Raw genomic sequence first — 15346 nt, 5'->3', positions numbered from 1 at the left:
ATTTAAGTTTTGTGGTTAGGTTTTTTTTTTTCTTTTTGAAGACCTCGGACAACCAGGCTGTTTGAGAGGTAGTTGTTGCTTCTTCCGATTGTTCTTTTCCATTGCTGTTTTTGTAGCCTTGGTGAATTGCCTTAATATATGCCATAGGCATATAGAAACAGAGGAATTACACTTTATCCACAGTGATAATAATCACTGCAGTAGAAGTTTGGGGACATACTGTGTTGCACTCCGTCTTAGTTTTAATGCTCAAACCTGTCGTCCTTGCAGCAGTTCTGTGAGCTGAGTCTTGTCGTCCCCAGTCTGTAACCACGAGTGGCTTGGGTGGGTAGGTCTCTTGCACTGAGTCGCACAGTCACGTGGTGGGTGTGGGATTAGAAAACAAGATTGTGACAGGACCGCGTCTGTTCAAACACATCCATTCAGTTTGGACAGTGCATTTCTTTTTTTAAGTTGGATACACATGGACATTAGGGCTCATTTGGTAATTGCAAGGCTCTCGTAATTATTCTCCAAGTTAGCCTGCCCTCAGTTTCATTGACAAGCCACTGGTCAGCTGTCCGCTTTTCAGCCATCAACCTTTCATCAAAAATTTGTTTTGTAGTGCAGCCTAAACGTGATCACGTCCTCCATGTGACATTCCCCAAAGAATGGAAGACCAGCGACCTTTACCAGCTTTTCAGTGCCTTTGGTAAGTCAAGCATAAGTATAGATGTCTTTTTAGGGTCCTGCTCCTCTTACGGTCTAGGTGGTCAAAGTATATAGATGGTTTTAGCTTGGACATAAAAGAGGATTAATGTGCAAAGTTTTCATCTCACTCGGAGAGTTTTTGGAGCTTGGTATGCTGCTTTCTTATGCCAATATGACCTGAGGACCTTTTGCTAGCATCCCACAGTAGAGCACTGTTATTCATCTATATCCACGGAAATCAAGAACAGTTAGACCCGTATGACCCATGGGGAAGAAGTCTAGGCTAAATCATTGTTAAGGTGAAATTGAAAGAGAATACCTGTTTCATAAGGGCAGGCAGTTGCTGTTTGATACAAATAGTCCAGCAGATAAGCACAGATGTTTGAGAGGACCAAGTATGAGGTAGGTTCTTTTGTTACCTTTTTAATCAGGTCAGACCATTAGATTCGACTGAACAGTCTTCTGATTAGGGTTTATAAAGGCCATTCTCATTGTAAGTCTTCAGCAGTGTCTCTTAATTTTAACAAAGTATTTAAACTGTGATCTCTGGAAATTTGTGATTAAAATGGAAACAGCAAAGACTTGAATGTCCAATAATAATCATGTTTAGTGAATGTTAATGTGTCGCCCCAACAGATGAGTATGTAGCCATTTTAGAAAGGGTTGAAGTTTGTTAAAAGATGTAAGGTGTTTATATTTTAGCATTTATAGTAAAAAGCAGATACAAAGTAGAATTCCTATATAACTAACATAATTTTTGTTGAACTTAGAAATCAAACTGAAAGGATGCACTGTGCTCTTATCGCTGAATGTTTTAGATAGGATTTTTTTCTTCCTCTTTGTGCTTTTCCATATTTCTTAAGATAAACATATATTAGCTTTTATAAGTACAAAACGTCGTGCAATTTTTAGGAACGTAAATGAACACAAGGGTATTTCTAGCAAGTTATCCTAATCTTTGCAGATAGTCTAAATGACTTCTGAAATTCTGGTCCTGCTTTTTAATTTAAATGCAGTTAGATTTCACAGCGCATTCCTTTGGTAAGCTTTTGATGTTGTTTCCCATCTTGTGTTGCTCTTACCCTTATTTACTCAAACTTTAATTGGCTAAATTCAGCAGGACGCTCTGAGTAGAATATTTTTCATTTTAATTAAAGAAAGGTTAGCTGTGTGATATTGAACAGGTATCCTCTCTGTATTTGTGTTTCCTCCTTGGAGATGATGATGGTGATAATTGTACTGCCTATTTAATAGGCTTGTCAGGATGATCAAATGAGTTGATCCATGGAACGCATTCAGAATAGTATGTGGCCTAGAGTAACTACTTAAGAAACGTTAAATATTGTTGTTGAGTCACTAAGTTGCGTGCAACTCTTTGCAACCCCATGGACTGTGGCCCACCAGGCTCATCTGTCCCTGGGATTTCTCAGGCAAGAATACTGGAGTGGGTTGCCGTTTCTTCCTCCAGGGAATCTTCCCGACCCAGGGATTGAATCCAGATCTCCTGCATTGGTAGGTGGATTCTTTTCCACTGAGCCACCTGGGAAGCCCCCGAATATTATTTGTCTAAAAAAAACATACAGGGTAGAGAGCTAAGGAAGTCATGGTCCTGACTTTTGTAATTGAGAAAGTCCTGACACCCCATGGTGCAGCAGGAAGTAAAAGTTCTTTCCTGTGAAGGAGAAGCAAAGCAGTTTTCAAGTGTTCCGAAGCCTTCAAAAATTTTAATAGATAATAAGACATTTTCTCATCACTAAGTTCTGGTGATGTTTAGCCATTTAAAAAAAATTCCAGTCTCCTGTGTTTTCTCGGGAAGAGGGTAGTGGGTAGATCTCTGCTTGCCCCTGGGTTTTCTCCAGCTCCCAGCCCTCTGCTCCTCTCCTGCCTCTGTCCGCTCTCCTGCATTCCACTGTTTTCATTTCGCCTCTGCAGAGGACTTGTCTCTGTATGTGAAAGTGCCACTAAGCTGCTTTCTGTCCTTCCGTGTTTTTCTTTTCTGCATTGGTCTCTCTTGGTTTCCTCTCTCTGACACCTTCTTTTCCTCATCCTCTGTCCCCTACCCGTTTTTCTTTATTTGAGTTCTTTCCCTGGCCTTGAGATCAACAGTGAATTTTTCTTATTTCTTACACACATGGTCTCTGGTTTTTACTACTCATCTTTTTAAAAATATACCAGGCTCATGGACTTTTAGTCTTTTAGTACATGAACCTGGCATATTCCTTCATTTATTTAAGTCTTCATTAGTTTTCATTTGTTTGTTTATTTTTAATCCTAACCCCAGCAGTGCCGAATCCTAATGACTAGACCACCAGGGAACTCCCTTCTCCTGATCTTGATTGGAAAAAAGTCTCTAACCCTGGCAGGAGATTGGGTTGAATGATAAACTGCCTCAGGATTTAATCCAGAAGGGTCTTTTTTTGTTTGTTTTTAAAACAAACTTTTAAAGATTCTTCTGGTTTTCCTGGTTTATCCACTTTCTTGAAGTTTTAACTGTAGTGGCTACTGTGATAGATTTAAGTTTTATTTCTCTTTAGTGCTGAGATTTTGATCATCTTTTAAACTAACACCTCATCTCTCTTTAAATTGATGGATGTTCCGAAATATATCAGATATACAAATGGAATCTGATAGCTGTCTAAATGGCTAAATGCTTACTTTGCTTTTAATTCAATATTGCAGGTAACATTCAGATATCCTGGATTGATGACACGTCAGCATTTGTGTCTCTCAACCAGCCTGAACAGGTACCGATTGGTAAGTGTGTTGGGCCTTTGTTTTGTGTGTTAATTAAAAAGTGGGAGCTTGCCCGCTTCCCAGTCTAGATGCTGTGGTGTTCAGTAAACTGATTCACAAGCATTGCTGCCTGGTTTGTTTTGAGCTTGTCTCTAAAATAAAGGAAGGAGTAAGTATTGCAGGTAGATGAGAAAATAAGATAAATGTACTGATTCTTTAGAGATACTCTATCATACATTTTTCACTTTTCTGTTCCTTTCTTATAGCCCTTTTTCTAAAATGATTTGTATGTTTACTTTGAAGGATAGAAAGAACAAATTGAGAGGAATGGAGGACACCAGATGGTGATTCCTATATTGGCCTGTTTGCCTCTGTACTTTTTCCCATTTATTTTATAACTTTTTGTGATTCACTTATTCCATTAAACTGGTATCAAATACTCATTTTACAAACAAATAAACTGAAAGATACTTTAGTTGCTTCTAAATTAGGATTGTAAAAAGGTCGAATACCAACTCATTTATTGTTGGACCCTAAATAGTTTTGATATTAACCATCACAAAACATCCTGTTTTCTTAGGATGCAAAGCTATTGAAGAATATATGTATTGTTTAGCTATTTCTTCACATAGATTTCAAGTTCCCTGGTGCAAATAATAAAAACATGTGAAAATGTTAAGTATGCTGATTAACATTTTCTTCTTATTAAACAAAGTGCCACAGACTAACAGTATATAATTCTGATGATGTATGAGCAGAATATAAGCAGTTGTATATGAAAATTTCTACAAACACAAATTCAGGTCAAATTTTTTTTGGTATTTAAAAGAAAAGTATATAACCATCACAGGAATATATGCCATGTTATAGAAATGGAAAGTTTAGGCTCTGGAATCGTATTGCGGCACTACCTATAGTTGTGTGACCTTGGGCAAATTCTTTGATAAGTTTCTGCTTATCTTTATAAACTGAGGACTGTGTTACGGATTTTCTAGGATTATTGTGAGGATTACATGAAATGGTTATGTATATAAAGCTGGCATTGCTTTGAACTTTTATGATGGTTATTTCGAAGTAGATTTCAATATGAAAGGCACTGCAGGAGCTCATGACACAGGAACAGTACTGGATACAGGGTGTGAATGATACTGCTGTTAATAGTTACATGTTTTCATATTTGCTTATTTGTGACCCATCTCCCCACAATCCTTAGAAAGACAGTTTACATGGAATCCGAAGGGAATGGATTTTTAGAAATCGAAGGATGACTTCAGGTGTGGGGGCAGGGCCCCTGAGATTAAGACGGCCCTGAGACTTCAGCATGGATGAGAGAGACTGACGGGAACTCCCCACCCCAAATCTTTTTTTTCCCCATTTTTCTCTCATTTGTTTCTGGCTGTGCTGGGTCTTCTTGCTGTGCATGGGCCTTCCCTAGTTGTGGCGCGCGGGGGCTGCTCTCCTTGCGGTTGAGTGGGCTTCCCATTGCAGCGGCTTCTCTTCTCGCGGAGCTCGGGCCCTGGGCGCACGGGCTCAGCAGGCTCAGTGCCCGACTCTAGAGCAGCCTCAGTAGTTGTGCTGCAGGGACGTTAGTTGTCCCGAAGCCCGTGGGATCTTCCTAGATCAGGGATCGAACCCATGTCTCCTGCACTGGCAGATGGATCCTTCACCCACTGTACCAACAGGGAAGTCCTCCCCCCTAAATCTTCAGCTCCCTCGCTCTGGTCACTGAGCTTAAAAGCTACGGTACTATTGAAAGATGCAAAAATGAGTTAAGGGAATAATCATTATGGGACATCAAATATGGTTTAACAGGAACATTAAAAGAAGCCTTGATACCTTTTACCCGTAAACAAGGAATTATACCGTGGTGGGAGCGAAGGGGATGCAAAGGCTTTGAAGTCACACTGACATGGGAACTAACCTTTCTCTGCCACCTGTCAGCCATGTACCTCGAGGCATGTTACATAAACTCTAAGCCACAGGTTCCTCACTTGAGAGATGGAGATGATGACAGTTACTTTGTAAGATGAGATCACACACTATCTGTCCGTCTGTTTAATTTGGCTGCTCTGGGTCTCAGTTGTGGCACTCAGGATCTTTGATCTTTGTTGTGGCATGCAGGATCTTTAGTTGCAACATGTGAACTCTTTGCAGCTTGTGGGATATAGTACTCCAACCAGGGGCTCTCCAGCCCCTGCATTGGGAGCTCGGAGTTTTAGCCCCAGGACCACCAGGGAAGCCCCAAGATCACAGATTTTAAGTTCCCAGCAAAGAGTCTGGCACTCCACCAGCAGTGCCTGACAATTGGTAGTAATTATTATGATACTGCTTGGCCTCCCTCGATGTGAACAGTAAACATAAGTGTGTGTAAATCTGGAATCTGTAAGACACTAGTGAGTAGTATTTACTTGAAAATGCAAGCATAATTCCTTGTTTATGGGTAAGAGGTGTCAAAGCTTCTTTTAATGTTCCTGTTATACTGTATTTGATGTCCTGTAATGATTGTTCCCTTACTTATTTTTGCATCTTTCAATAGTACAGTAGCTTTTAAGCTCAATATTTTATTCAGTGATACCTGAAATCAGGGAGCTAGATTTCAGAATCACGTAGCCACAGAAGTCCTCTGATTTGTTCATTTGGCCATCTTATTCACCACTGGGGGCTTCCCTGGTGGCCCATATGATGAAGAATCTGCCTGCAATGCAGGAGACCTAGGTTTGATCCCTGGGTCAGGAAGATCCCCTGGATAAGGAATGGCTACCCACTCCGGTATTCTTGCCTGGAGAATCCCATGGACAGAGGAGCCTGGCGGGCTACAGTCCATAGAGCTGCAAAGAGTCAGACACAACTGAGTGACTGAGACGCAAATGCACTCACCCCTGGATCCCCCTCTCATGCCTGGCCTGTGAAAGGGCCATGTAGGGAATCGGCCAAGATGAAACTGTGACCTTTTTACCTTTCTTCTTCCTAGGTTAAGAAGTTAGGTGATGGCTTTTTTTTTTTTTTTAATTCCTTCTCTTCTTTATTTTTTATTTATTTTATTGTTATTATTATTTTTATTTGGGGGATCTTTGTTGCAGCCTGTGGGCTTTCTCTAGTTTTGGCGCACTGGGACTACTCTCTAGTTGCAGTGTGCTCACTCCTGCAGCGGCTTCTCTTGTTGCGGAGCATGGGCTTTAGAGCCAGAGAGCTTAGTAGTTGCGGCACGTGGACTTAGTTGCCCAACCAGGGATCACACCTGCGTTCCTCCTTTGGAAGGAGGATTCTTAACCATTGGACCACCAGGAAAGTCCTGTGACTTGTCTTTTGATACATGCAGCTTTACTAAGCAAGTCTAATATTCCACAATAGTCTCTCTTCTGACAGAAAAGACAACTCTTAACGTAAATACCTGGCCATTTGCATGTACTGTGCCTATGACTGCAGTTTTCTTAGCCAGGAGCCGTCTTTTACTAAACCATCCTCTCCCCCCAGAAGCCTGGCTCTGTCCTACTTCCATCCTCACCTCAGCCTCAGCATCCATGTCTCCAGGTATTTTCTCAGGCTTCCTTTACAGCAGTTTGGGCTCCGTTCTCTGTACGGAGCCTGGTACCCTTTCTTAGCGTACCTTGCTTCCCTGGTTGTCTTCCCAGATGGACTGGAAACTCTGAGAGCAGGGACCTCATCTCTTGTTTGCCATTGTGTTTTCAGGGCTTCGAGTTGTAGTGTCTGATACTAGAAGTGTATGAATGATGTTAGAAGTGTATGAATATGTTAGAAGCCGAATAAATGCCATTCAAGGTGTCATGACTTAGAAATGCCTTTTTGCACTTGCTGGGTGTATCTCGTGTCTCAGGCCTTGTGCTATGATTTCTGAAACGATGCAAATGTTTCACCGAAAGACACTGTAGAATTTGTTTTTTATCGTGGTGATTATACCAATGAGCGAGACCCAAGATATTTAATATGCTGCAAATTCTGTTAATGTTATCTTAAACAAATTACTTATTCATTTCAGCGGAAACACAGAGCCTGTTAGATCAATAACATAACATTGGAAAAATCATTAAATGCCTGTTTATATAGCAGCTCGTAATGGCTTCTTTGGCTCAGTTACAAATTGTTTTTGATTTACATTTAAGGAGTTGCTTTTTAACTGACACCTGTCTTTTCTTTTTTTTAATTTCTTCATCATGCTGAGTCTGATCAAGATTTTTTCAAAGCATTTTCATGACTATGACAGCTCTTTCTCAGGTCTATCAGAATGATTAAAACTCTTCTCCTGAGTGCCATTTAGTTTGATTCCTGTTGCTTTTTGTTTCTTTGTTTCTTCACATTCTTCCCCTCTGTCCGAGAAGACCGCCTGTGGCCAGTGTGGGACTTGATGCCGTGGAGGAGATCACTGAATTTTTCTCAGTCATTGAATAAGAAAGCACCTGTAATGGTCACATCTGAATAACTCAGATATATTTAGGATTTTTATATACCTAATGCAGTCTTCGGAGAAGGCAGTGGCAGCCCACTCCATTGTTCTTGCCTGGAGAATCCCAGGGACGGGGGAGCCTGGTGGGCTGCCGTCTATGGGGTCGCACAGAGTCAGACACGACTGAAGTGACTTAGCAGCAGCAGCAATTCAGTCTTATTAAATGGGGGAAAGAGCTCAACAATATTTCAAATGTACTGGCTCTTCCTAGTCTTACTCTCAATATTTAGACATTGTCTTATGTGTCTTTAGGCTCCTCTGTCCATGGAATTCTCCAGGCAAGAATACTGGAGTGAGTAGCCATTCTCTTCTCCAAGGGGATCTTCCTGACCCAGGGATCGAACCCAGGTCTGCAGTGCAGGCAGATTCTTTACAGTGTGAGCTACCAGGGAAACCCCTTAAATACATTATAAGGCATTATCCCTCTGCCTGTAATTCTTATAGAAATAGCTTGAGGAAAATTAGCTTTTCATTTGTTTTGAAAGTCAGAGGTTGGAGCACATGATGAATACTACAGAGAAATTTTAAAAAGCAAAAATTGATGAAGGCGCTGTAGAAGAGGTAAAAAAAAAACCTAGTGGTTATTCTGTAAAGCTAGCCCCCATTCAGAGAGTTACAGAAATTCCTGATATGCTGCCTTAGGAGCTTGTTCATGATGAGTTTGTGGGGATGGGTAGGTACCTGGCTTTACAGCTTAACTTCAGTCCCTAGTATGAGTGTGTTTATGTTAAATCATCCTTTTAAAAGCCCAGCTTGTGATTGTGCTGAACAGGTAAACATCAGAGTTGTGATGTGGTTTTTGAGGTGATTATTCAGTACTGGATTTCCAAAGAGGCTGCTTATAACTTTAAACTTCACCTGTGCTTTTTGTTAGCCTTTTAAAGTTTACCGAATCTGAAGAGGTACTCATTTGTGGGATTGATTTGTGTTCTCGTTTTTCCTCAGTCACTCTAGGTTCCTGACTTTGTTGCTCTTTTCAAAGAACCAGCTTTTGGCTGACTTCATTTTTCTGTCTTGTTTGCTGGTGTCTATTTTGTTGGATTCTGCTTTGTTGTTTTCTTTCTTTTTTTTTTTTTAAGTTGCTTTGGATTTACTTTGCTCTTCTTTACCAGTTTCTTGAAGTCGAAAGTTATGTGCCCTCGCCCCGCCCCGTCGTCTTAAATATTTTTGAGCCTGGCTTCCAATAGCTTAACAGTCCAGCCAGTGATCAGTCAGGTATGCTTGAGCACCTTGAGCCATTAAGGCTTTCTGCTTTTGGCAACAAGGTTTGGGAATGTTCAGCATCCCACTTTCAAGCAGTTCATAAGTCTGCCCCAGTTTTCACTTTTGGGTGGACCTTCTTTCTCCACACGGCCTCACGCCCCAGCCAGCAGTGTATATGTAGCTAAGACCCTCTCCCAGTCATTGATTTTGACCTCTTTTTGTTTCTGATACTAGCATTTAAAGCTGTAAGTTATCCTCGAAGCACTGTTTCAGGTCCATTCCATCAACTGTACTTTGTGTTTGCATTATTGTTACATTAGACACGTTTTCTAAAGGCTCCTTTAACCAGGGATTATTGGGAAGGGTGGTGTTTAATTTTCAAGTACTTCGAATTTTCCTAGATTTCTTATTGTTACTACTTTATAATTTAATTGTGTTGTTATTAGAAATTTTACTATGATTTCAATCCTTTTAAACGCAGTGAGATTTGCTTTATAGCCTCATATAAGATATGACCTGTCTTGCTGAACATACTATGTACACTTGTAAAGTATGTAAATGCTGTGGGATAAGGTTTGATCTGTAAATATCACTGTTGTTCAGATATTGTATCTTTACTGATGTTTTATTTAGTAGTTCTGTCCATTTTTGAGAGAAGGTGTTAAAATCTCGTATGATTGTAGAAGTGTGTGTTTGCCCCTTTCATTTTGTCATTTTTCATGTCATTTATTTTGAAGCTGTTATAATTGTTTTGTCTTTCTGGTAAATTCATTCATTTGTTATTATGAAATGCCTGTCTTTATCTTCTGTGTTACTGTTATTTTAAAGTCTAATCTGATATTAACATAGTTAGTCTTTTTTATGTTTGGTGTATCCTTTTTCTTCCATTTACTATGAGCCTATATATGTATATATAAAATAATCTCTTGTATTTGCAGACAGTGAATAGTTGGGTATTGGCTTTTTAAAAAAATCTATTCTGATAACTCTTGACTTTTTATTGGAGTGTTTAGTTCATTGATATTTAGTGTAGTTATTTCTATGCTAAGGCTTGTCATTTTAAAGTTTGTTTTTTGTTTATTCACTCTGTTTTTTAATTCCTTTGTTTCCCCCTTTCCTATCTTCTTTTGGATTATTTGAAAAATTTTTAAAAATTCCATTTTAATATTTCTGTTGGCTTTTTAGTGCTATGCCTATTTGCTTTAGAAATTTCAACATATATTCATAACTTTTTAGAGTTCATGTTCTCATATAGAAGGTAGAAACCTTTGTATATATTCCATAGAATTCAGTACATTTAAATAGATCCATTTACTCTAATTACTGTTGTTTTTCTGGCTGTGACTGGTGTGTGTATTACATGTGCTCTGATTATAAATCCCACAGAATGGTGTTATAATTTTGCTTTAAGTAGTCATATGTATTTTAAGAGATTAAAAGGATGAATTTTTGTATTTTCCCAGTTATTTACCATTTCAGATGTCTTCATTCATTCCTGAAGATCCAGGTTTCTTCAGTGTATGGTTTCACTTCAGCCTGAAGAACTCCTTTAGTATTTCTTATAGTGCTGGTGTGGTGGCAACTGTTTCTCTTGGTTTTTCTTTATCTGAAAATGTCTTTTTTTTGCCTTCATTCATGCAGAACATTTTAGCTGGGTATAGAATTCTGGGCTTTTCTGTCAGCATTTAAAGATGCTCCACCATCTTCTGGCTTCCATGGTTTCTGATGACAAGGTTGCAGTCATTTGAATCATTGTTGCCCTCTGTGTAACAGATTGTTTTTCTCTGACTACTTTAAAGATTTTTCTCTTTACCATTGGTTTTTTTAGAGTTTGAATATGATGTTCTTAGGCATGGCTTTCTTTGTAATTACCCTTTTGGAGGTGACTGGACTTCTTGAATCTATAGATTTATGTCATTTATCATGTTTGGTAAGTTTTTAGACATTATTTGGATATATTTTTCCTGTTCTGTATTCTCTTACCTTTTCTTTGGGGACTTCAGTTACCTATATGTTGGAGACCTTTTGATTTTGTTACTGTGTTTCCTGGTGCTCTGTTCATTTCTTTTCTACCTTCCCCCTGCCCCCCTTCTTTCCCTCCCTACAAGATCACTGACTCTTCCCTCAGTCATCATTATTCTGCTATTAAGCCCGTCCAGTGAATTTTTAATTTTATGTGTTTTTTAGTTCCGTGTTTTCATTCAGTTTATTTTTCACTTTTCTACTTATCTGTTGAGATTTTTTTATTTTGAGCCTGTATATCTTTACCTTGATGAACATATTCAGAATAGCTAGTTTGCAGTCTTGGTCTAGTAATACCAGTGTCTGTGTCGTTAAGCATTGGTACCTTGCTTTTGAGACTGGGTCACTTTTTCCTGACTCCTCATATATTCAGTAATTTGGGATTGTTTCCTGGACAGTGTGACTGTTCTTTTGTGGTGACTTTGGGTTCGCTTATATTCCTCAGAAGAGTGTTGCTGTTTTTGTTTTAGTTCTAACAGGCAGTTGGCTTAAACCGCAAAGCCTCTCATGCTTGTGGTGGGAAGTAGCTTGGATACTAGCGGTTCAGACCGCTTTTGCTCTGCCACACGCAGGGCCAGGGATCAGCCAGTTGTGCTGTGTGTGCTCAGTCGGTTTTCAGTCGTGTCCGGCTCCTAGGTGACCGTATGGACTCTAGCCCGCCAGGCTGCCCTGTCCATGGGATTCTCCAGGCAAGAATACTGGAGAGGGTTGCCATGCCCTCCTCCAGGGGGTCTTCCCGACCAAGGGATTAAACCCATGTATTTTTTGTCTCCTCCATTGGCAGATGGGTTCTTTACTAATAGTGCCCCTGGAAAGCCCCACATTGGGGTGCTCATACTCTGGATTCCTGTTTTCTAGGACTTCTTCGTCATTCCATATTGCCACTGGTTACCCCTTGCTTCCCCCCACCCCGGTTCCTTCGACGAGAAAGACATGGAATTTCTCTATCAGAGTTTTAATTCCTCTTTGCCCTTTTTACTATAGATTCCCTTTAGGGCAAAGACACATATAAAAAAAACCAAAAACCCAGGGAATACACTCTGTGCTAGTTTGCTTCCTTCAAGTTTTGACTCCCCTCCAGTATCTCTCTGTTTCTGTTCCAGGGCCCTTAAATACTTGTTTTTAGCATTTTTCCCCAGAGCTTATGTTGTCATCAGTGGAAAGGTCAGCTTGTTAGGAGCTTACTCCTCCATCTTGGAGGTGGAATGCTTTCATCTTTGCTTTTCATTTGTTGCCCCTACAGCATCTGCTTTTGATGCAAAACTTCCTGCTGTGCTATGCCATGCTTGAACTACGTCTTCCTCTTTGCTTAATAACATTTTAAGAGAATCTAATGTTAATGCAATAACAACCTGTTGCTTACTTCCTCTAACCAGTTAAAAAGTTTCAGTTCAGTTCAGTCCCTCAGTCATGTCTGACTTTTTGCGACCCCGTGGACTACAGCACTCCAGGCCTCCCTGTCCATCACCAGCTCCCAGAGTTTACTCAAACTCATGTTCATTGAGTCAGTGATGCCATCCAACCATTTCATCCTCTGTCATCCCCTTCTCCTCTTGCCTTCAATCTTTCCCAGCATCAAGGTCTTTTCAAATGAGTCAGCTCTTCACATCAGGTGACCAAAGTATTGGAGTTTCAGCTTCAACATCAGTCCTTCCAATGAACATTCAGGACTGATTTCCTTTAGGATTGACTGATTGGATCTCCTTGCAGTCCAAGCTTCTCTCAAGAGTCTTCTCCAACACCACAGTTCAAAGGCATCAATTCTTTGGCGCTCAGCTTTCTTTGTAGTCCAACTCTCACATTCATACATTACTACTGGAAAAACCATAGCCTTGACTAGACGGACCTTTGATGGCAAAGTTATGTCTCTGCTTTTTAATATGCTGTGTAGGTTGGTCATAAATTTTCTTCTAAAGAGTAAGCGTCTTTTTATTTCATGGCTACACTCACCATCTGCAGTGATTTTTAAGCCCCCCCAAAATGAAAATTTAGTTCCTTTTAAATACCACGCATATACTGATAGACAGTATCCTGACAAATGATTGGTGGTTTTGCTTCTATCTGTGGTGCTTTTCATAGTTGGCTAGTGTGTTTCTGTATATTTATTCTTGTCAAAGAAGAAATGCACAGAACAGTCAAGAACCAAAAAACAAGTGATATTTTTCCTTTCTTGGTAATTTTCCTAATCTTAAATGGTATGTGGGTTCAACAGTTATCTTGAATTATAAATTATGGCAATAAATAAATGAGTTCAACCACAACATGCCTTTTTCAAATAAAAATTCTTTTAAATAAGCTTGTTTTGGAGGGAGAGGATAGATGACTTAACTTTTGGTTAAAATTATACATGATTTTTATGCCATAAGTACTGGATCCTGAAAGCAATGTTCTGTTTTATTTTTTGACCACACCATGCAACATGTGGGATCTTAGTCCCGTGACCAGGGATTGTCCTGCTTCCTGCAGTGGAAGCGGGGAGTCCTAACCATTTCCAGGGGAGTCCTTATATTTGTTTTTATATAGAACAAGATTTTTTTTTTTTTTCGTAGTAGTGGCTTATCGAGTACTTCAGTTTGGTAAAGGAAAATCATTATTAGTATGAAGCATGCGTGTTTAGGGACTGTGGTCAAAATCTTAAAAAAAAAAAAAAAGCATGCATGTCTGTATGTTTTGTGTTGATATCTTCTCATTTGAAAACTTGTAAGAGCAACTGACTCTTTTTATTCCCCCGGTAAATCACTTAATCCACAAAAGGCACTGTGGAAATTTTTAATGATATTTATTAGGAACCTTCTTGTTTGCCTAATTCCCTTATGTGTTTAATCTTGAGAGTTAGCAGTCTTATGCACCTCTGCTGTGAAATCTGTATCAGGCAGATTTATTTAGGAGCGTGACAATAACTTGGACTCTTCCTAATTAAGGCATTAGCTGGTGTAAGAATAGGGCAGAAAGTTTCCTGACTGCCAGATAAGGCTTCCCAAGTTCTTAATAGAATTAGCAGTGTTAAAGCAAGCAGTGCAGAAATGAGTCCTGTGGCAGTGAGAATGTCACCAGGAGAAACACAGTGTTTGTGCTTCAGAGGCTGGAACTTCATCTTCTTTTCAATTGCTTGTTGTTCAAGGAACTGGGTTTGATCTTTGTGTTTTAGGGGCCATATCATATCTGGTTCGAAGACTGTTTGCTTTATGATGCACTGGCCGAATATTCAGGAAATTTATCCGTCAAATTTAGTTGTCATGTCATTTGTTAAAATATTGTTTTTGTTTTGCTCTCCCGCTTCCAATTTTAGAAATAAATCAAACTCACTATAGAAAATGTGAGAACTATCTGAAGATAAAGAAGAAAACAGTTGAACCATGGTCTCACCATCTAGATATGAATGTTAGCAGTATTTTGGTCAGTGTTTCCTGTCAGTTGTTTTACTCTTGTCTGGATGAGAATTTTTATAATGTTTTTAATACTAGAGACCTGGCTTTAAATGCATTTTTCAAAAACAATCATATGATTATTTTAGATTTTTGGCTGTGCTGAGTCTTCCTTGCTGCACAGACTTCTCTAGTTGAGGTCTGCAGAGGCTACTCTCTGGTTGTGGTGAGTGGGCTTCCCTTTGTGGTGACTTCTCTTGTTGCAGAGCATTGGGTCCAGGGAGCTCAGGCTTCAGCAGCTGCAGCTTGAGGACTCTGTAGAGTGCAGGATCAGCAGTTGCGGTGCATGGGCTTAGTTGTTCTGAGGCATGTGGGATGGGGTCTTCTTGAGAGCCCGTATCTCTGGCCATTGGCAAGTGGATTCTTTACCACTGAGCCTCCAGGGAAGCCCTAAATGGTTTTTAGATCTGCTTTTTAATTTAACATTATTTCACAAGCACTTCCCATGCCATTACACATTTTTCTACAAGTTTTCTTTTAATGGATGCACTCTATTTCATTGTATAGATATATATAATTTATTTAACTGGAATCCCTTCTGGATGTATAAGTTATATCCACATTTTTACTATTTTAAATAGCTTCTTTAATGAGCATCTTTGCCTTTATTTATCTCTGATTATTTTCCTAAAAGAAAGTCTGAAGACATGACATCATAATGATGATCTTAAAGAAAAAATATCTAAAACAAGTAGCTTTTCCTCTTACTGAACAGTGATAATTTTTTTAATAGAAAAGTTTTAAAGTACCAAAAAATAAAGAATTTGTGTAGCACCCCTCTCATTATTAACAGATAATGCAGTAGCATTTG

General features: G+C 39.4%; 1 protein-coding gene across 4 annotated transcripts in view; it reads left to right on the top strand.

Moving 5' to 3' along the window:
• The window catches only part of PARN (poly(A)-specific ribonuclease), a 178776-nt gene that overhangs the window by 62338 nt on the left and 101092 nt on the right, over nucleotides 1-15346 (top strand). For all 4 annotated transcript variants that reach the window (XM_070460860.1, XM_070460861.1, XM_070460863.1 and 1 more), the window contains 2 exons: nucleotides 605-691; nucleotides 3370-3444. In XM_070460860.1, coding sequence (XP_070316961.1) covers nucleotides 605-691; nucleotides 3370-3444 — 162 coding nt within the window. The remainder of the gene's footprint in view (nucleotides 1-604; nucleotides 692-3369; nucleotides 3445-15346) is intronic.

Source organism: Odocoileus virginianus, chromosome 33 (genome assembly GCF_023699985.2).
Source record: "Odocoileus virginianus isolate 20LAN1187 ecotype Illinois chromosome 33, Ovbor_1.2, whole genome shotgun sequence".
Lineage (NCBI taxonomy): Eukaryota > Metazoa > Chordata > Mammalia > Artiodactyla > Cervidae > Odocoileus > Odocoileus virginianus.
This window is presented reverse-complemented; position numbering and strand designations above follow the sequence as displayed.